This window comes from Astyanax mexicanus, chromosome 2 (assembly GCF_023375975.1).
Source record: "Astyanax mexicanus isolate ESR-SI-001 chromosome 2, AstMex3_surface, whole genome shotgun sequence".
Classification (NCBI taxonomy): Eukaryota; Metazoa; Chordata; class Actinopteri; order Characiformes; family Acestrorhamphidae; genus Astyanax; species Astyanax mexicanus.
The window spans coordinates 65,672,040-65,692,818 of NC_064409.1; the positions used below are offsets into that span (position 1 = coordinate 65,672,040).

The 20,779-nt window shown below is 38.1% G+C and overlaps 1 protein-coding gene across 3 annotated transcripts; it reads right to left on the reverse strand.

Annotated features, from left to right (window-relative positions):
• Window positions 1-520: 520 nt before the first annotated feature.
• On the reverse strand, window positions 521-17,769 carry pmt (phosphoethanolamine methyltransferase). Of its 3 annotated transcripts, none has more exons than XM_022665718.2 (12): window positions 17,646-17,769; window positions 13,169-13,340; window positions 10,727-10,882; window positions 9,324-9,460; window positions 8,468-8,625; window positions 6,899-7,093; window positions 5,845-5,934; window positions 5,669-5,758; window positions 3,459-3,581; window positions 3,006-3,137; window positions 924-1,040; window positions 521-818 (listed from the first exon to the last, which is right to left on the reverse strand). In XM_022665718.2, exons 2-12 carry the CDS (start codon window positions 13,327-13,329, stop codon window positions 708-710), a joined length of 1,470 nt encoding a protein of 489 aa, XP_022521439.2. In that variant the 5' UTR covers window positions 13,330-13,340; window positions 17,646-17,769; the 3' UTR covers window positions 521-707. The 3 variants fall into 3 exon arrangements, with proteins under 3 accessions (XP_022521439.2, XP_022521438.2, XP_049330688.1); XM_022665717.2 differs by lacking the exon at window positions 17,646-17,769 and adding an exon at window positions 17,301-17,463; XM_049474731.1 differs by lacking the exon at window positions 17,646-17,769 and adding an exon at window positions 13,919-14,119.
• Between the last annotated feature and the right edge of the window lie 3,010 nt (window positions 17,770-20,779).

Genomic DNA, 20,779 nt, shown 5'->3' on the forward strand with positions numbered 1-20,779 from the left:
AGCTTTAAGCCACCCCTCATAACCCCTGTGTTATGGACACTCATACATGCCTTACACATGCATTTTAAGCAAGTGAAAGTAAAAGAAGCATGTAGACTGAGGCAGAAAAGTGTTATTACAGGGTTTTACACAAATATAACTCTGATTACACAGCTTTTTTTGGCTCAGAGACACTTTTTTCTACCCGCTTCAAAGTTACATAGTGCAGTTAGCAGCTTGCCACGACCAGAGTAGCAAAGACACAGATGTGATTCGCCTTAGTACAAGTCAGTAGAGCTTTAATATGAGGCTTATATTTGAAAATAAAATGCTATATATTACTGCTAATACTGTCTGATGATGCTTTAAGAGCATAAGGTCCCAAACTATCAAAATCTATTTCAAAACCTGATACTTGTTACTAACAATGCACTTCCATTGGTTTGTCACCTGGGTGTTATGAGGACATTCCTGCAAAATAATAATTATTATAATAATTATAATAACTTCAGGTATTAAATATGCAAAAAACAACATCAGCTCACAAACAAATTACTCTTTTATTTAGGCAATTTGACAAAACATAAAAAATAAAGTAATACTGCTCTCTTAATTTACAGAATGCTACAGTGTAGTGTGAAATTAGTTGTATTTAACTTTTTAAGCAGATCTTGTAGTGTCTTCTCTCTCTGCCACTCTCTCTATATCTCTTTGTCTCTCTCTCTCTTTCAGGTTCTGGTGGCGTAGAACAGACCCCATTGCTGATCTCCAGCCTCACAGCGCTGTAGCTTTTCTGTCCAGCCATTTACAATAGCGTCATAGTCCTCCTGAGAGAACTCCTACAGCAGAGAAAGGAGACAAAGGTTTATAAACTACCAATAAACATTATTTAATAATTCGTATGATCTTCTGTATTGTGTATGTGGTCATGTGTGATCCATCACCTGTATAAACTCGTTCTGAATCTCCTCGGCTCTCTTGAGCTCGTCCTTTATCACCTGAATGAATTGGGCAGTTCTGTCTTCTGCTCTCACCTTAGTGAAGCCGGCCTCTTCCAAAAACTAAACACATACAGACACATTGTTACTATTTGAAAACTGTGTCAAAAAATAAATGATGTACTGTATGAGTTGTCTTTCAGTATACATGGAATTCGGGTGTTTTCACCTCTGCACTGTTTAGCCTGATTAAACTGGATCTGTTTGGGCAGGTGTCAATGCAGCTGGATGTGCCAAAGGCCCAGTGTTGTGCCAGTTCACAGCTTTTCTGAACTAGATCAAGTTCAGTTCATACATGCTCAAAGTGAACAGTTCATGTTTTAATTCTGAACTAGTTCAAAGTTCAGTTCATTTGACTTTTTTCACACTACAAGCTAGACATCACTATAAGTTCTTTGAAACTGCTCATTGTAGACATTTGCTCATGACACTGCAATTGTGGGTTTCTTACCAGGTGATGAAAATGTTCCTAAGGAGAATCGGTGTCTGTCTCCGTGCATCACTTCCACTAGCCATTTTTTTTAATTGCAGCGCTTTCTTTCACTCTCGTCATTGGTCTCTCTCTCTGTATCTCTCTGTATCTCTCTCTCTCTCTTTCTCTCGCCCTCGCACTCCGCGTTCTCGTCATCGCTCTCTCTCTCTCGCCCACATGCTTTGCGCTCTCATCGTTGGTCTCTCTCTCTGTATGTTACTGACAGAATCCTGACTTTTGTAGCATGCAATGAATTTATTTGTAATTGCTTGAATTCAGAGCTGCATCACACACTACATACGCACTATACGGACAAAAGTGTGTGTTATGTTGTATGCATTTAGTTCAGTTAGTTTTGATTTCACACTGCAGTTTAGTGAGTGGACTACAGAAATTTCTTAGATTTTGTTGTAATCAACTATGTGGGCAGTGTCAATATATTAATTACTCTGCCAGAATTTGACTCCCCTTCACCTGGATGCATCTCATATAGCAGTATACGCTTAACAGATTACTTTTATTCATGTTTTTTTGGGCGGCACGGTGGCGCAGTGGGTAGCACTTCCGCCTCACAGCAAGACGGCCTGGGTTCGATTCCCGGCTGGGGCGACCCGGGTCTTTCTGTGTGGAGTTTGCACGTTCTCCCCGTGTCTGCGTGGGTTTCCTCCGGGTTCTCCGGTTTCCCCCCACAGTCCAAAGAAGGCGTGTTCAGGCTTATTGGAACTTGGTTGAAATTGCCCCTTAGGTGTGAGTGTGTGAGTGAATGTGTCTGTACTGTTACCGACCTACGAGTCCTCTTCTGAGGACGAGATCATAGAACCTTGTGTATAAACGTTACCTATCCTGCCACGAAATAGCTGACGAAGCTGATGTGGTGTTAAACTCGACTAACCTAACCTATTCATGTTTTTTTTAAATAATTTATTTCTTATATTTTCCCCATTTTCTCCCAATTTGAGCACACACCTCTGCCGACACATGTGAAATCAGTCACCCCTCTTTTCGAGCTGCTGCTGATAAATCATTGCCTGAGCGGCTAGCACGCTCGGAGGAAAGCGCAGCCACTAGGTTCCGACACATCCACTTACAGACGCCTCGTGCTGCCAAGCGCCACCTTTAAGTGATGTGGGGAGAGAGCGCCATCTACCCACCCGGAGGGAGCAAGACCAATTGTGCTCCCTCTGGTTGCCGGCAGCTGATGGCAAAGCAACAACCTACTTTTTTGATTATTACACCATCGCTTTCATTTTTGCAGCTAATGTTCTTTTTTTTAATTTATTAACTAAAACAGTGTTTTCACGTGTTGCCTCAGGGCAACATTATGCAGCTATACTATGCTTGGGAATAATACTAATGCTAATTCCCTTAAATAAATAATATCCATGCCATAAGGGGTTAAACCTTTCTTTTTATAAATAAAATATAAAAATAATCTAATGAACATTTTTTCTAAATGTTGCTTAATATTATTTGGATTAATTTTTGCCCTCCCTAGCACATATGTATCAGTCCTACTTATTAAATATGAGTTTTAACATGTAGTGCTTGTAGCTCACCTGGCCATATCTCTGTGGTGTGTACAGGATGTAGCCTCTCTGGTTAACATAATCCTGGAAGGCAGGAGTCCAAGGCTTTTCTCCACAGCAGTAATCACTGATCAGCAGCTTCCCTCCAGGCCTCAACCATGACTATACCAGACACACATATAGACACATAGAGCCAAACACATACAAAAAACTAATACAGATAATTGATTCACCACATTCTTGTGTTTCCTTCTAAGTCATGCAAAGGAAATAGTGGATTCACAATAAGCACATCTATAACTGTTTTATGTTATTCGTATTACAATAAATAAACTGTATGACCAGAAGGGGGCAGTGGTGTCTCTCACTATTACATATGGGATCTAAACTGTCCCATTTACTGCACCCTATATTCTTTTAAGGCAGCACAGAAGTAAAAGTTTGTATAACTAACAGATATATTAAACATAAACACAGACTCACATGGAATTTTCTAAAGAGTTCCAGCTTGTCGCTGATATGCAGAATGGTGTCTCTGCTGTACACCACATCAAAAGAGCCTTCTGGAAATATTCTCTTGGTGGCATCTGACACCTCAAACTGGACCTGGTTCATAGTGAAAAATCAAATATTAATATCTCAAAGTGCAAAACATTTTATATTAATATGTCAAATGTCAAATTCTATGCTTAAAATATATGCTTTATATTTATTGTGTTCTTATTCTTACTTTATTTTATTTTATCCATATTTACACTACCGTTCAAAAGTTTGGGGTCACTCAAACAATTTTGTGTTTTCCATGAAAAGTCACACTTATTCACCACCATACGTTGTGAAATGAATAGAAAATAGAGTCAAGACATTGACAAGGTTAGAAATAATGATTTGTATTTGAAATAACATTGTTTTTACATCAAACTTTGCTTTCATCAAAGAATCCTCCATTTGCAGCAATTACAGCATTGCACACCTTTGGCATTCTAGCTGTTAATTTGTTGAGGTAAGCTGGAGAAATTGCACCCCACGCTTCTAGAAGCAGCTCCCACAAGTTGGATTGGTTGGATGGGCACTTCTGGCGTACCATACGGTCAAGCTGCTCCCACAACAGCTCAATGGGGTTCAGATCTGGTGACTGCGCTGGCCACTCCATTACCAATAGAATACCAGCTGCCTGCTTCTGCTGTAAATAGTTCTTGCACAATTTGGAGGTGTGTTTAGGGTCATTGTCCTGTTGTAGGACGAAATTGGCTCCGATCAGGCGCTGTCCACTGGGTATGGCATGGCGTTGCAAAATGGAGTGATAGCCTTCCTTATTCAGAATCCCTTTTACCCTGTACAAATCTCCCACCTTACCAGCACCAAAGCAACCCCAGACCATCACATTACCTCCACCATGCTTAACAGATGGCGTCAGGCATTCTTCCAGCATCTTTTCATTTGTTCTGCGTCTCACAAACGTTCTTCTTTGTGATCCAAACACCTCAAACTTGGATTCATCCTACCACAACACTTTTTTCCAGTCTTCCTCTGTCCAATGTCTGTGTTCTTTTGCCCATCTTAATCTTTTTCTTTTATTAGCCAGTCTCAGATATGGCTTTTTCTTTGCCACTCTGCCCTGAAGCCCAAAATCCCGCAGCCGCCTCTTCACTGTAGATGTTGACACTGGTGTTTTGCGGGTACTATTTAATGAAGATGCCAGTTGGGGACCTGTGAGGCGTCTGTTTCTCAAACTAGAGACTCTAATGTACTTATCTTCTTGCTTAGTTGTGCAACGCGGCCTCCCACTTCTTTTTCTACTCTGGTTAGAGCCTGTTTGTGCTGTCCTCTGAAGGGAGTAGTACACACCGTTGTAGGAAATCTTCAATTTCTTAGCAATTTCTCGCATGGAATAGCCTTCATTTCTAAGAACAAGAACAGACTGTCGAGTTTCAGATGAAAGTTCTCTTTTTCTGGCCATTTTGAGCGTTTAATTGACCCCACAAATGTGATGCTCCAGAAACTCAATCTGCTCAAAGGAAGGTCAGTTTTGTAGCTTCTGTAATGAGCTAGACTGTTTTCAGGTGTGTGAACATGATTGCACAAGGGTTTTCTAATCATCAATTAGCCTTCTGAGCCAATGAGCAAACACATTGTACCATTAGAACACTGGAGTGATAGTTGCTGGAAATGGGCCTCTATACACCATGTAGATATTGCACCAAAACCAGACATTTGCAGCTAGAATAGTCATTTACCACATTAGCAATGTACAGAGTGTATTTGTTTAAAGTTAGGACTAGTTTAAAGTTATCTTCATTGAAAAGTACAGTGCTTTTCCTTCAAAAATAAGGACGTTTCAATGTGACCCCAAACTTTTGAACGGTAGTGTATCTATTTTAACAATTGCTCCTGAGTGTAAACTGGATCGTAAGATCACAATTTCGTTCCACCTCATGTACCACATGTGATGCGAATGACAATAAAATCTTCTTGAATTCTACATCCTTACTCAGAACTCAAGTTACTTCACTTTTAAGAGACGCTGCACTGTCCATGCTTTACTACAGTCGTTGGGATCTAGCATTCCTAACTGTAAAAAATATAAAAGTGGATAAAACTCATAGAAAATACACATACTCCCATTCATATAGCATGCATGAATGTCCTTAGACCATTTCAAACACCAGTTCAAAGCCAAAAGAGTTACTCACAGATGGCAGTTTCTCCTGTACCGCCCTCTCCATGGCAATCTCCACCATGTTCCCTGATAGGTCCATTCCCAAAACCTCCACCCCAAAGTTCTGTCATTCAAACAAATAAAAGTAAGAACACAGTTATTTAATGATGCTGTTAAGATGACCATTTGGTCAGTGACCCTGTGTCTCACCTTGGCCATGTAGAAATCTCCTCCCCCTATTCCACAGCCAACATCAAGGACTTTCTGTCCTGGACTCAGATTCAGTAGGTCAACAAACTCCTACGAGGAAATCAAGATATTAGAAAAAAATATCAATGACAGAGCAAGTACTTATATATGTGCACTACATCTACTACTAAAAGGTAGATTGGATGCAAAGATACACATTGTCTGCATACACCCAGATTTAGAAAATCAATCCGTGTAAACCCAAAATCTTAGTTTAATCTCAGTTAAAACTCAAAAACATTTTCACCTTTTATCTTCTTTTTACAATTTCACTTTTTGTCAAAGTTTGAATTCTGCAGTTGTTCTTTACATTATGTCCAAATTTAAAAATGAATGGACCGATAAACATACTATAAAATAACTTGGAATAAAATATTTCTACACTGACTTTTATTAGTAGTTTAGAATATTTTTGAACTAGGTAAATTTCTTGTGTAAATTATTAAACAATTGTTGAAATTGGAGAACTTGTAAGCAAATCAATGCACCAGTTTAGTGTTTAGGTTTTTGCTTTTCGCAATATGACGTGCTTGTGCCCCCAAATGGAACTTATGGGCCATTGAAAAAGCATCTGCTTTTGCCTCAAAAATCCTCTAAATATAAAAATGGCTAATTAAACATGGTCCATCTCTAGAGTTCTTCTTTAATATATACGTTCTTCCTTGCTGATCATATTTATTTTGGTATCTAAAAACAGGACTCTGCTGCAGCTCAGCTATATACAGAGCCAAAATCAAGACAATTATCAAACGGTTGGATTTTTTACTTGTTTTGGACCTGCATTATTTACCTCTATTTGTGTGGTGCAAACTACCATTTTTAGAAATAAAAAATGTTAACTAATATTTGTTACACATTAAGGGCCATTGATGTTACAAATCAATAATACACTCTTAGAGATCTGGGCTGTGGAACATGCTGTGTCCCAAACAGATTTTCAGACTTAGTATATGTAAATGACACATTAGGTAAGATAATCAATAATAGTTTCCTTAAGCTTCTATCAGTCCCTGACCTTGGTGGTACTTGGTCCTCCAGTGCTGACAAAGCCAGAACCGAACATCTTCTCATAGCGCAGGATGCCCCTGCGGGTGTACTGCTGGTTATCCAGGAACTGCTGGAATGTGGTGAAGCCACCTTGGTGCTGCTGGACCGTGTCCCGAAGAACCTTCTGCATCAACCAGCACACCTGGTTCTGATTCTTCTTCATCTAAAAGACAGAGAGAATAAAGAGACAGGAAGAGAAAGGGATTCTAATTTAATACTAGAGACTCACAAAACACCAGCAACAAAAAAACAAGATATAGCCTGAAGAACAACCTAATGCAGGTCAAAATGCAACAGGAAATTTTAAGAAATGTCAAGTAAAATGTGCACTCTTGTTTTCCCATTGCAATATTTACTTAGCCTTTTAATCAGATGTCATGTAAACATATGTAAAATATATTTGCTCTATCATGTTGATATTTGCTCTTCTTCCTTGTGTGTGTTGTATTGTCAGTGTTGGAACAAAACCTTTTATGTAAAAACAGTTACTTTTTAGTGAAATAAAAATACTTTTTAACCTTGAATGTAAAAAAATGCAGCCAGTGTTTTCAAATTATAACAACACGTAATATTTAATTTGTCATGTGCAGAAATGTGCAGTGACCTCTTCCCTTAATATCATATTACAAGATAAAGACAAAGAATAATAAAATAATAAACCTATAAGGTTAACAATGAGCTAGAACACTGAGCTGTTAAAAAATATACAATCACATTATTCCTTACTAGTCTCGCATAATGCACCTTATAATCCGGAGCGCCTTTTGTATGAAAATAGACATTTATTGAAAGTTCGACTTATAATTTGGTGCCTCTTACAGTGTGAAAAATACAAATTTATTTATTTTCTTTTTCCACAAGTGTCCGTTACAGAGTGGTGGAGAATGGAGAGTAGAATTTATGTATCATTATGTATCATTTTCATTAAACTGACAGACTCTAAATAATTGTAATGCTCCACTGACCACATCTGTAATATTCTATATCATACATAAAACAGCATCTGTATTATAGCTACCCTGGGCTCTGCAGACGTCTACTCTTGTGACGTGTTCAGCACAACTCTTGCTGCTCAACCTTCATACCTCAGTCATACCTCAGTCATACTTCATAAAATCCGGCATTATTACTCCACAGGTTTAGTCCACATACTTACGAAATAAGAAATGCCAATGCACAATCCTGACATCTATTTTCAATTAGCTTTTTATTTAAATTTATGTGAAGATATATAAAATATATTTGTTTTATCATGCTGATATTTGCTTTTCTTTCTTGTGTCTGACATTATATTTTGCGGTATAGTCAGGGTTAGAACAAAAGCTTTAATGTAAAAATTGTTACATGTTAGTAGTAAGAAAATGCTTCGTAACCATGAACGTACAAAAGAGCAGCTGGTGTTTGCAAATGATCATATTACACAATAAAGATAGAGAGTAATAATAAAACAAAACAATGAGCTTAATACTGAGCTAGAACACAGAGCTATAGCTGTTATATGACTTTGACATTACATAGAAACACAGTGATTTGTTACCTTAATATAGGTCTGTACTGTTTTGCACAGGACCATATCAAACCCATAGGAGTGTTTACCACTCTCCCCTGACCCCTCAACTGTCACAGATGTCATCAGGTGGTTATAGTGGGCTGGTGCACGGTAGTGAGTTGGGTTGAAATCTCTCTTACAATCACCTGTAATAGATAAAAAACATGAATCATAAGTGTCAATTCACACAGTCTGTGTTACGGGAAACTTCTGTGCAAGTCTAGCAGTTGAAACAAACTTGATTACCTTGGACTTTCTAGTCTTTTGACCCCAATCAATACTATTCACAAGAAGTGCATTAGATTTCATTGAACTGTTGTACAATTAAGCTTATTATTGGCTTAATTTAAATCCTGTCTGAAACCCTTTAGGGAGTGACTTTTCTAAGAGCCATTAGCACATAGAATATTTCTACACACTGAAATTCAGAAAGGCCAGTGTAATAACTGGCCATGCGGCTGTAATATATTTTAACATTTACTTCTTGCTACATATGTATTTTATGCTCTTATTTTAGATTCCACTTAAACATTTCCTGACATTAATGCCAGACAGTAAATGTAAACAGCTACCCCTACAACATGTTCCATACCACTCTTTATGGAAACAAAAGTATTGGGACACCTACACAGCTTTTATACAGTAACTTTTATGCTATTCCTTTCTAAATCCATAGCTTCAGTGAGCAGTGAGCTCTTTATCTCCACCAATTCTTTCACTAATGCGAAACTTTCACAATAAGACTGAACAAGAACACCAACTTTTATGTCCCAATATACATGATGCACCAGGTTAACCTTAGGACAGGACTGAAAAACTGTTTTTATATGTCTCTATTTATAACCTGATTGGTGGAAGCAGGATTCTCTGAAGAAGAGGTATCCTCCAGGGCGGAGCCAGGAAAGCAGCTTTATCGCCAGTGAGTGCAGCTCTTCTTCACTCAGATACATCAGCAGCCAGTTAGAGAAGATCAGGTCAAAACTGAGGAGAAAAAAAACATTTCTTCAAACACAATCCACCTATGCATCCTTCCACTCTATCTTCCTTACTTTGTAAGTCTTTAATTAGCTTATTGTATTTCATTGTTTGTTGCAAAAAAAGTGTAAAAACAAGGTATATAAATACTCATGGAATAAATATGGGATATGTCCTATTTATTATTTTCTAAGTACTGTTTTAAGTTTAAACAAACTGTATAATTTCTTTAATGATGTTGTGTTTTACCTCTAGTCAGTGGCGTGCACAGACATTTTGGGGGGCAAGTGCTCAGGGGGGGAAAGGGCACTTTTTAGCGCACGTGGTGCTGTATGAGACATTTTACTGCACAACAAAATGATTTCACATTGGGCTTAGAGGGCAAACGGTACGATTTTATTTGATGTGTATGTTACCTGGCTGGTGGGACACGGGGGAGAAGAAGCCTATCTGTTGCCGTGCGTGCTGTGCTAAAGACTCGCTGAACTGAACTGCTGCTGCAACGCATCTAGTGTGCCTTGTCACCGCGCAGGGTCACGTGACAGAGGAAGAGAGAGGTCGGGTGTGTGCGAGCTGATTTCAGGGCATTCTGTTTTCACTCGTTTTTAATTGCTCAGGTTTTCAAAAGATCACTTCAAACCGGCCTCAGTAAAATTTTAATAATAATAATATTTAAAAAAAAAAAAACGAAGTATCAAAAGGGCACTTTGGTTGATAAAGGGTAGAGTTGGTGGTGCTTTAGCACCACCTGATCTCTACGTCTGCACATCTCTGCCTCTAGTAGTAAATTCTCCTTTCATTCAGTTTTTAATGTCATAACTGTGTTTAACTTAATAATCACTCATTACATGCTGATTAAATATATATTGTATGTAAGATGGTTTCTGAGATAAAGAATGGTTTCTCAGGTGTTGCAAAGTGGTTCATATGGTTTCTATGGTACTTACTGTGTATAAGGGGGTGTTTGTGAGAGTTTGGTGTGTAATTACTGAACACACATGTACACAACGTTTGAATACACAGCCTGGGTATCGAACCCACTTCCCTGTCATAAATAGCCGCTTTGAATAGGATAGAAAACTAAATAAATAAAATAATCTGAATCGGGTGTCAGAGAACCTTTGTCTCCTTATCTGTTGTTGAATCATTGTAGGTATAGTATAAGAGTATGCATACTCATAAAAGGATGAGTAGCAGAAATCTTCAGCACTACAATGATTGAAGAATGTGTGTATCTGTATATGAACTGCCTTTTCACAGCTCTCAACCCACCTGTTTTCAGGCAGCTGAAGCTGTGTGACATCAGCTTGGATGAAGTCTGCATTGCCCAGATGGCTGTTTTCTTTTCTGTTCTTTTCCACAAAGTTCTCCATAAAGTCCACAGCTGTCACATGACGGGCCTTGCCAATGAGGTGGCAAGTGTAGCGGCTGAGGATGTCAAAGGTCAATAATTACATATATGTTTTATATGTTTTATTTGGATCCCCATTAGCTGCTATTGCAATAGCTGCTACTCTTCCTGGGGTCCGACAGACAAAAGATACAAAACAATTGCCAAATAATACATTCTAGTCATAAGTACATTCTCTCACACACACACACTCACACACACACACACACACACACACACATATACAAAAGAGTATGTTCACATTTCCATATATTTCCACATATAATGTAGAAAACATCATGTTATAACCATTATGTACTCCACCTATGCCCCTTTTCAGATAAATCATATTACTTTGAAAAGTGGTTTATTCCAATAGACACTGTGAAATATAAAGTACTCACAGTAAAATAAACCTAAATGTGTTTAATATTTCAATCTCTACAGATTTAAATCCAACTCTGCAGCACTCTACTACAATGGTCGTATTGTAAAACTTTGATCTGCTTGCCTCACCTTTTACCCATAGGTGCAGTATGCCAGGGGATGTTAATATACTACCAAGCCATTCTGTGACTTACCACAGTATTAACACAAACAGATTACCTATTTGAGCTTTCTCATACAGGTGGCAAAGTCCATGTACTGCCTACAGGTCTGATATGCTTCTAAATATTGACCGCAATCTGCCTTTATCACAATGATTCTTATAAACAAAATAGTACAGGTCTAACATTAGTTATAAAAGCAACTGATAAGTACTCATATTACTTCATAATCTTTAGTTAAGCACCATTCATTTGTGATAGGCAGGTGGGTGTAGTAAATGTGCATACACCCTCTTAGATTATTAATTCAATGGTGCCAAAAGTTAACTACTTCTGGTAGAGTCTATGTGCCCCCATTTCCAGGGTTTACTTTACAGCACTTATTGGTCTGAAGAAGAAGAAGAAGAAGAAGAAGAAGATCTTGCTGATCTAAGATCTAAGAGCTGTTTCTTAACCGGTCCATGCAGTGAACACACACATACACACAAGTGAATACACTCACAAGACACACTCAGTGGTACAGCCGTTGGTGACCAGGGAGCAGTGAGGGTGCTGAAAGGCCCAAGAGTGGAGGACTGCTAAACACAGGTACTGAACCCACAATCTTATCATTGATGGCCCAGTGCTGTAACTGTTATATTATCTAACTATTATATTTAGTGACAAGAACATAAGTGATGTCAGGTTATTGAATAATCAACCCCACCTCATTCCCAACTCACCAACTCATCCCAAAAGTATTGGAGGAAGCACCATCATTGCAGAGAACACAGTTTCACTGCTCCACAGTTTTATTTAGGGTGTATGTGTGTGCATTTGCACATATCTGTCAGCAATTTAAATGAGCAAATTTAAATAAGAGCAAATTAAATGAGCTAGTTGGGGTGTCCACAAAAACATTTGGGCATGCAGTGTATCAATCTAAAGGAGCAGCAGACATCATCGTCCAAAACGGTTAATCAAAACAATACAAGCCAAATCTTACGTTGGCTATTATAATGCAGTGTAATTACATAGTATATGCATTATTTACTGTAACAGCCAGTTCTCTCTGCACCAAAGCTGCATATTGTTATATAATAGAAAGCTCCATTAATCTTATTATAACAGGTGATTACAGTCTGATTAAGCTATTCTGGCTGAGAAATACAGATTAAGTCTTGATTGCTGGGTTTGTGTGGACTGTGGAGTGTTGGTCTACAGAATACCACTGAAATACATTTAAACATTATTAAAACAATATTAAACAATACTTAATATCGGGTAAACATTATAACAAAAAACATACAAACTCTACTGGTTACTGGGACTTAATGTTACAACAAAAAAGTCTGTGAGGGTTTTTACCATATAATGCACTGGATAAATTAGACCAGTGGTTGTGTTGTTACCGAGTTAGGGGATGGTGATATATCATTATTTTATACGTATATCTTGAACCTGTATTAGTGCTGGCATGTTAATCAAATTTATTTGATTATTGAGATTACTGTTTTAGTGAATTGGCTTGTGCTTCTGTCAGAAATATATAAAGAACACTTATATGTGACATTCACCTTTTTTGTTATACCCTACCCTATATCACCACTATTCAAACAGCAACTTTACAGAAGAGAGATAAAACATTCCTAACTTTCAATGGAATTCTATGTTAAAATATATAATTTCAGGTAATTAGGGAGAAATTCTAAAGCATGTAGAAAACTAAAAACAGAAACGAAGATACTTGTTTTTCATTGAACAGCGACGATATATAAATGTAATAAGATCACTTACCCAATGCCGGCTCCCAGCTCCAGTATATCGATGCCGTCCAGCCGGGGCAACAGCTCCAGTATCTCAGGCAACTCGTGCTGGGTCAACACCCGGGCATTGGAGTCCAGCATCATCTCCTCTACTGTAGCCTGCTGGGAATGTTCTTTCCAGAACTCAGTCATGGTGGTCCGTTCTTTAAAGCAGAGACAGTTTTCAACATGTCAGCACATGTAATGGTGATGGCACAAATGCATATTGGACCTTACAAAGAAGGTAATTTCTTAATTTATAACAAAAGACTTCGAATTAGGGCGGCACAATATTGGAAAATTTACATTGCAAATGTTCTTTTTTTGACTATATATATCGCAATATTAAACAATGCAGGGCCCATGGCATCACCAGCCCCGCCCCCACCCACGTGGTGTCTTGCGTCCAAACCGATCACGAGCTAAGTCAGCGTCAAGCACTCAAAACCCGTGGAAAACAGCAAAACAACAGTAATTGGCCATTTAATCAGGCATTTAAATGGCTTTTTAAAGGTAAATAGGAGTGTTATATCGCCCTATTTCGTATATCTATTTTGCGTTCCTTCAAACAATCAACAAACTCAATCAAAAAGTCTTACATTGTGTCTCTATTACAATTAAACACAGAAGAAGCAAGGTCAGTTTAATAGAGATAGTCTGTTCTCATTGTATATAATATGCATTAAAATACATATTGAATTTTAGTATGAATAGCACAATCATTTAAACATTGTATTTAAACCTTGTGTTTATCAAGAGGAGAGCTCCAGTCCTTTCTTGCTGAAAGTCCTAGGTATAATTAGGATGATCCACCCTCCCTGTGATGCTAGCCAGTGCAGGCATCTGTAAGCTGGCGTAACAGAACTGGCAGCCAGTGTTCTCCTCCAAGCGTGTTGTGTCCTATCCAATGATGTTGGCAGGCTTTATGTGACTGGAAGGAAGCACACTTAAGCTTTCACTTTTTAGGCAATGACATCATTGTGTATTCCTAGCTAGTGTGTGGGAACTGGAAACTACTATTTTGGGACTAAATCTAGCGAGAAAAAAAGCCTAAGTGATGCCATTTATTTACATTGTTATAAGGATACACTGACACTGCCAAAAGTCATGGGAACTTAAAAGACAACTCATTAAATTGAGGTACTTGAGTAAGGTGATTTATCACAGTTTGAGTGTGGCCTGATAATGGATGCCAGATGGATGGGACATTCCATTTTCAAAGTTGTGTAGAGTTAATATTATTTACTCCACAGTGTCACCTGTGTACCAGGAATACCTAACAGAAGGAAGTAGACAGCCCAGGGAGTTGTGAATGGCGGCATCTGGCTGGAACTGTCCTTGATAAGCGACAAGCAACTGGCAGAAATCGCATCAGCATGCAGGAAACCCCACATACCTTCATAACTTCAACCCTTTTTTACTGAGCAAATGCGGGTTTTGTGTTGTTTACCAACCTTACCTAAAACGCAAAATTGAGCAATTGTGTTCTCTCAGGTATTGAACTGAAAAACTCACTGACAGTGTGTGTAGGTTTTAGTATTTTTTCCAAAAAATTATGTTAATTGTTAGAAAATGAAGGTCGTTTCTATGGTTTCCAGGAGTAATTATATGTAAATATAAGAGAAATATAACCACTGTGAATCATCACATAGCTTGTAATAAAATAAAACAACAGTCATCCTATTTAGCATCTTAATCAAGATGCAAAAAGTAGTAGGGATACACCAAATATCTGGCAACCAAGATTATTTGCCCAAAAATGGCAAAACAGGCCAAATAAATTAATACTATTTACTAGGCCTGTAACGGTATAATGTATTCGTACCGAACCGTACCGAACAGACCTTCGGTACGGTACAGTGCTGTACCGAACGAATACAGTCAGTTTATATGTTCTACACAGCGCCTGTTCTACCCTAGGTCTGTGGCTGTCGCGACATGTGGCTATCTAATATTCATTAGATGCCAGTACGTGATTGTAGTAGTAAAGGGGAGGTTCTTTGATATGTTTAAAGCAACTCTTTCGTGATTCGTGCTCTTGTGACCATGTGGGGGCGACGTCGCACGGCGAACCAATCAGTCGAGCCTTTCCTAACCACTCTTCAAAACACATTTGCGAGGTGCACGCGTCTGCTGTATCAGAGAATGGTGGAGACTATTTTGACATTATGGCAGAAGCTAGCGACCAAACGGAGATAGAAAATCCTCCCCTGTCTTTAAAATCTCCCGTTTGGGAGCACTGCGGTTTCCCAGTGAAAACCTGCGACGGAAAAAGACAAGTGGATAAAACGAAAGCGGTATGTCGTTATTGTTTTGCTGAGGTCGGCTATGTTTCGGGCAACACTTCAAACATGCTAAGTCATCTGAGACAGAGCCACCCAAGTGCTAAAATTACCGCGACAAAAAAGAAGATCCCTGTTGTGCAAACGCCACTGATATCTGCGTTCAGGCATCATTACAATCACAATTCAGATCGGGCTAAAGCCATTACAGCATCCATTGGGGCTTTTATAGCATCGAGGGTATATAGAGGGTATTTTCAAGCGCTGGGGACGTTATAACTGCCAGCAGATCTGCCCTCACTGCTGACAATGTGGACAAACTGATTTTCTTGGCAAAACATATGAAGATTGAGTAAAAATGAATACTGTAACACTAGAATTCTGGAACTGAGTGCTGCACTTTACATGTGGAAAGTTTTGTTTACTGTTTAAAGGGAATTCAATTTATTATTTTTAATTTTATTTTGTTTAATTTTTAACATTGGTTAATCATTTGAGAATATTTCATTTAAGTCAAGTCAAGTAGTTGTCAATACTGCATATGTACAGGACATACAGAGAATTGAAATTACGTTACTCTCCTTCCCAATTTAACAGCAAGTACAGATAATAGATATAATAAAAGAGAATGGGAGACACTATGTGTACAATACAGCAGGGACACAATAGACATACATTAGACAAAAACAAGGTGCAGTAGTGTGGGGAGAAATAGATATATAAATATAAGTAAAAAAAAGAAAAAGATATATAATATAATAGAGTGGGAGACACTATATGTACAATACAACAAGACACAATAAACATACGTAAGACAATAGTGCAATATTGATGGTGATTGAGATGGAATGACAGTATAAATAGTATATATCAGTAGTGCAAATATGGTATATAGCTTAAGGCTGCTAACTTAATGGTACCAAGCAGCACTTTATATTTATTTACTGTTTCAGTTTGTATATTGCCAATTTTTTGGTTAAATAAACAACATGCTGTGGAAGAAAATGGTTCTGCATTTTGTTCCTATACTGTACCGAAAATGTACCGAACCGTGACCCCAAAACCGAGGTACGTACCGAACCGTGATTTTTGCATACCGTTACACCCCTACTATTTACTGAACAATGTCATTCACATCTAAAATTAATACTAAAATGTAAGAAAAAAAATTAAACCTGCCAAAAACTTTTATTTTTTGTATTTTTTGTCCTTCTGCCAAAAAGTTTTTTGGTGCATTTCTTACAGGTTTCTTTACAGGTTTAATTACTACACAAATAACACACACTTTACAAAGGGTTATTTGAACTGTGCCATAAAATAATCACTATTGTAAAGAGATGACTGTGTAAAGAACCTCATCTCACTTAGTATAAACACTAATTAAATACTATATTTTAAATACAGTTCTTATTAAACATGACTAGTTACATCCTCTGTATTGTAATGTACAGTTGTCAGTGTGTTTTTATACACAATATACTTTTATACACACTATATTGTCATTATGCCCAGCTCTGCTGTACAGCACAGTACAGTATAGTTATCCAGGTTCACAACACAACACCCACATGTTGCACCAGCCAGTCAAGCCAATGCTTTGCCAAGAGCTAAACCAGCCTAACTACTATTGTCCACGCTGGCCGCTGCAGACATGATGAATCATGGCAAACCATTGAAAAGCACAGCTGTCAATCAAAGCATTCTGCCTTTCTCAGTGTAGAGTGTGGAGTCCAGCAGCTCTCTCTGTGTGCAAAACACACAATGTCCACAGCAGGACCACCTGACCCTATCTATACACAGAGCCCTGCACAGTAAAAGTTGTTCTGGATGGAATCTTCTTACCTTTGTCCATAATTAGTGAAAGGGATGTTCACAAAATATAAAAAAAACACAATATAACAGTATACACTGATTATCCTCTCAGAGTGAGCTAAAGCCAGGTAAACTGGGCTTAACTAGGCTAAATATCTCCTTACAATAAAATGGTCATACTGAATGCTGCTCGCGCGTCTCTCTTTAAATAGGCTACTAATGCACGCTCTGACCATGCAGTGGCGCGCGCTGACCATGTGGGTGCGCGCACGAGGGAATGAAAGGGGTGGGGATGGGGAAAAAAAGGAGGAGGGTGTTATGCATGAATATTAATCATCATCATCATCATGTTAAAGAGTAGCTCGAATTCCTGACCGTCCGATGTGTGGCGCGAGCTGAGTTGGAGCGGGATTCCCCTGCACTTCTCTCTCTCTGAGTCAGCAGCAGCAGCACGAGCGCGTATAAGAGCCCCCACTCTTCTCCTCTCGCGCCACTTGTCGTTCACCTGGGCTCGCGAGGATTGAGCCTGGGCGCAGAGCGTGTGCAGGTGGGCGGGTCCTTGCTCACATAAGCCGATCAGCGCGCTGTCTGATTGGCTAAGGAAAAAATGAACCTCAGCCTAAAAAAAAATTATAATAAAAATAATAAATATATAAACATAAATTATACAACAATAATACTAATGAAAAATATGAGACGATATAATAAATGTCCTCTATTATAACATTGTAATTCTACTGTAATTCTAATGTATTGATTCAGATCTTGCTGCTGGCTCCGCCTCCTCCCCGTGTCCTGCTCTCACTTCTGTGGCAGAGTTGCGCAATGTTGCCTCATGCAGCTGCTGAGTGAAACTGTGAGCTGGACCAGTGGTCAGAGCTACAAAGTGCATTATAATAGTTGAAGTGATCATTCAGCCATAAATTACATTCATGCTTTTTTCCTCCTATTGTTTAAACTAATCAGCTGTGACATGTTTGTGTCTCTAGTTTGAGTCTAAAGTTTAATTCTAGGATTTTGCATTGGGTTAATTCTTGGAATTATAGTATAATAATGGAATCTTATTAGAAACATGGCTTTATTGAACCATAAGTTGTTCTTCTATAGCATCACCAGTTGTTTTTGAGGATGTTGGTACAGATGATGTGAAATACAGTATCAAAACTTTAGTCAAACTTTGCAGAATTCAATGTGTTTTTTTTCTTTTTATGATTTTTAAATTGTACATTTAATATTGAAGACATTAAAGCTAAACAGTTATACAGAAATGTATGTGGAATCATTGTTAATATATTGTAAAAACAAACCAGAATATGTTTTATACTTTATACTTTAGACTAAGTACCACATTGAGGACAGATCTGTACACTCTTAATATTTTAATCTCAGTGTCTTCATGAGGGAGAGTCACCTGGAATAGTTTCTCAGCATCTTGAAGGAGTTCCTGGAGGTGCTGAACAATAGTTGCTGCTTTTCATACACTCTGTGATGCTCCATTTCATCTCAAATCATCACTTCAGTTCGTCAGATTTAGATCAGGGGATTGTGGAAGAAAAACACATTTTTTTACTGTTTACTACCTAATTCCATATAGAAAATACAATAAATAAAGAAATAGAGGAAAATTGGATGAATAGATGAATGAGAAGGTGTGTCCAAACTTTTGACTGGTGTTGTAGAAATTTTGTAGAACATTATAAATCACTCAACAGAAACTCAACACAGAACTATTAATGTCCACTTTTATTAAGAAAGTTGTCGTAATATTAGTATCTCAAATATACACTGACATGCCATAACATTTTGGCTTGCCTCTTGGAAACTAAAGAACGCCACAGTGACATGTGAGATTTATGGCACTGACACTGATGTCTACTGCATTGAGTGAGGATGTGATTTTTGCCAGAGTTGCTTATCTGTTTGTAAAGACAGTCCCAGCCAGAGGTCGCCAGTCGCAACTGTAAATTGTAATTGTGGTATTGTCTTCTTTAAATACTTTTATGATGCATTTCTAGTACATATGTGACACTTTGGATTGAGGAATATTAAATGTCCACTCATAAAATGTTCCATACATCTGGCTCCCACTACTGGGCCTTGCTTGCTTGCCATGAGCACACTGGGCAGTGCTAACCCCCACTCACAAGATATTACTTCACATGTACTTGAGGTAAGACTTGAGTCCTGAGGTGTTCCATAACTTTTGGCAATGACTTTAATATGGTCTGCATGTTGTGCATGCTATGCATTAGAACCACAGAAGGATTTTACCAACATACAAACATAGTCTAAAATACATAGGGACAGTTTCCCAGACAGAGGTTAAGCCTTGTCTTTGATTACACAGCATTTTGAATGGGGTTTAATCATTATCTATAGCTCAGACTGGGAAATTTAGATTTGTTTTCCTCTTACTTACAACATACCTTACTTTAATTTTTTTATTAGTTTGTGGTGAAAAACTGAGAGTGGAACCCAAACTTTTAAAGGGAACATTCTTTATTGGATAGTGTGAATAGACAGTGTTGATATAAGATAAACCGTTGACCAATACTGAACCCTCATTTTCAGTTCCATGCAGAATCATCTTCATTTAATGTTTGGAATATTTATAGTATAGATTTGTTTTTATGCTTTTATACTCTATTAAAATGTAAGATCAAGTTATTATATTATTATTACAAAAAAAACTAATAATCCCTACAGTGGTGACTCTTGTCCAATATCATGTCTAAACCAGTATTTTTCCAGTTCTGGCAACCCACTGCTGTGAATAGTTCCAACTATTCCCTGCCCAAAGAGATTTGATTCAGCTCATCAGCTAATGATTAAGCTCTACCAGAGATGGCACTGATATGTTGGACCAGAAAAGAGTTGGCATAATTCAGAGCATGGGGACTTTAGGACTAGAGATCTAACACTGATCTAAACCACATGCTTTGTATAACAACACTAAAGAGTAATACTTTAGAAATGAAGTTTCAGCTTATTAACTGGTCCTGTAAAATAACATTAACTGGGGGTAATTATCTCATATGTAGCACACTTGCAGCCACAGAGTGTGATGAAAGAGTGCCGAGGGGTGATGTAATAAGTGTGTCTTCAGTAACTTCAGTAAACCAGCCCACTCTAAAAACATCTACCTGCTTATCTGCTCCACTGTTGCCTTGAAGTGGTCAATCTGAGCAGGTGAAGTCCCCAGTCACAGTAACCTTGATGGAAGTGTAATGTACAACTCAGGACAAGCTGATAACACGCTGTCGTTCTAACATTTGACAGGGTTCCAACACCACACGTCCAAAGTCCAGTGGCACGGTTATGGTGACCTAACCTAACATTTTCCAACAGGGGAGAGAAGTAGATCATCATTTACAGCATGACACCCTCTCAGCCAATCGTCTAAATCATGTGAGTCATATTCACTTAATGATTATTACAGAAGTGGGATTAAAAGAACCATTTAAAGAATCTATTTCCTTCATTTACAGTAGATGTTCTTTGAATATTTA

What these genes read in the sequence shown, in the direction of transcription:
- pmt (XM_022665717.2), bottom strand. An exon ending in GAGATTTCTACATGGCCAAG is followed by an intron (nt 5,759 to 5,844) that starts GTGAGACACAGG and finishes TTTGAATGACAG; the next exon opens with AACTTTGGGGTGGAGGTTTT. An exon ending in CACCACAGAGATATGGCCAG is followed by an intron (nt 1,041 to 3,005) that starts GTGAGCTACAAG and finishes GTATGTGTTTAG; the next exon opens with TTTTTGGAAGAGGCCGGCTT.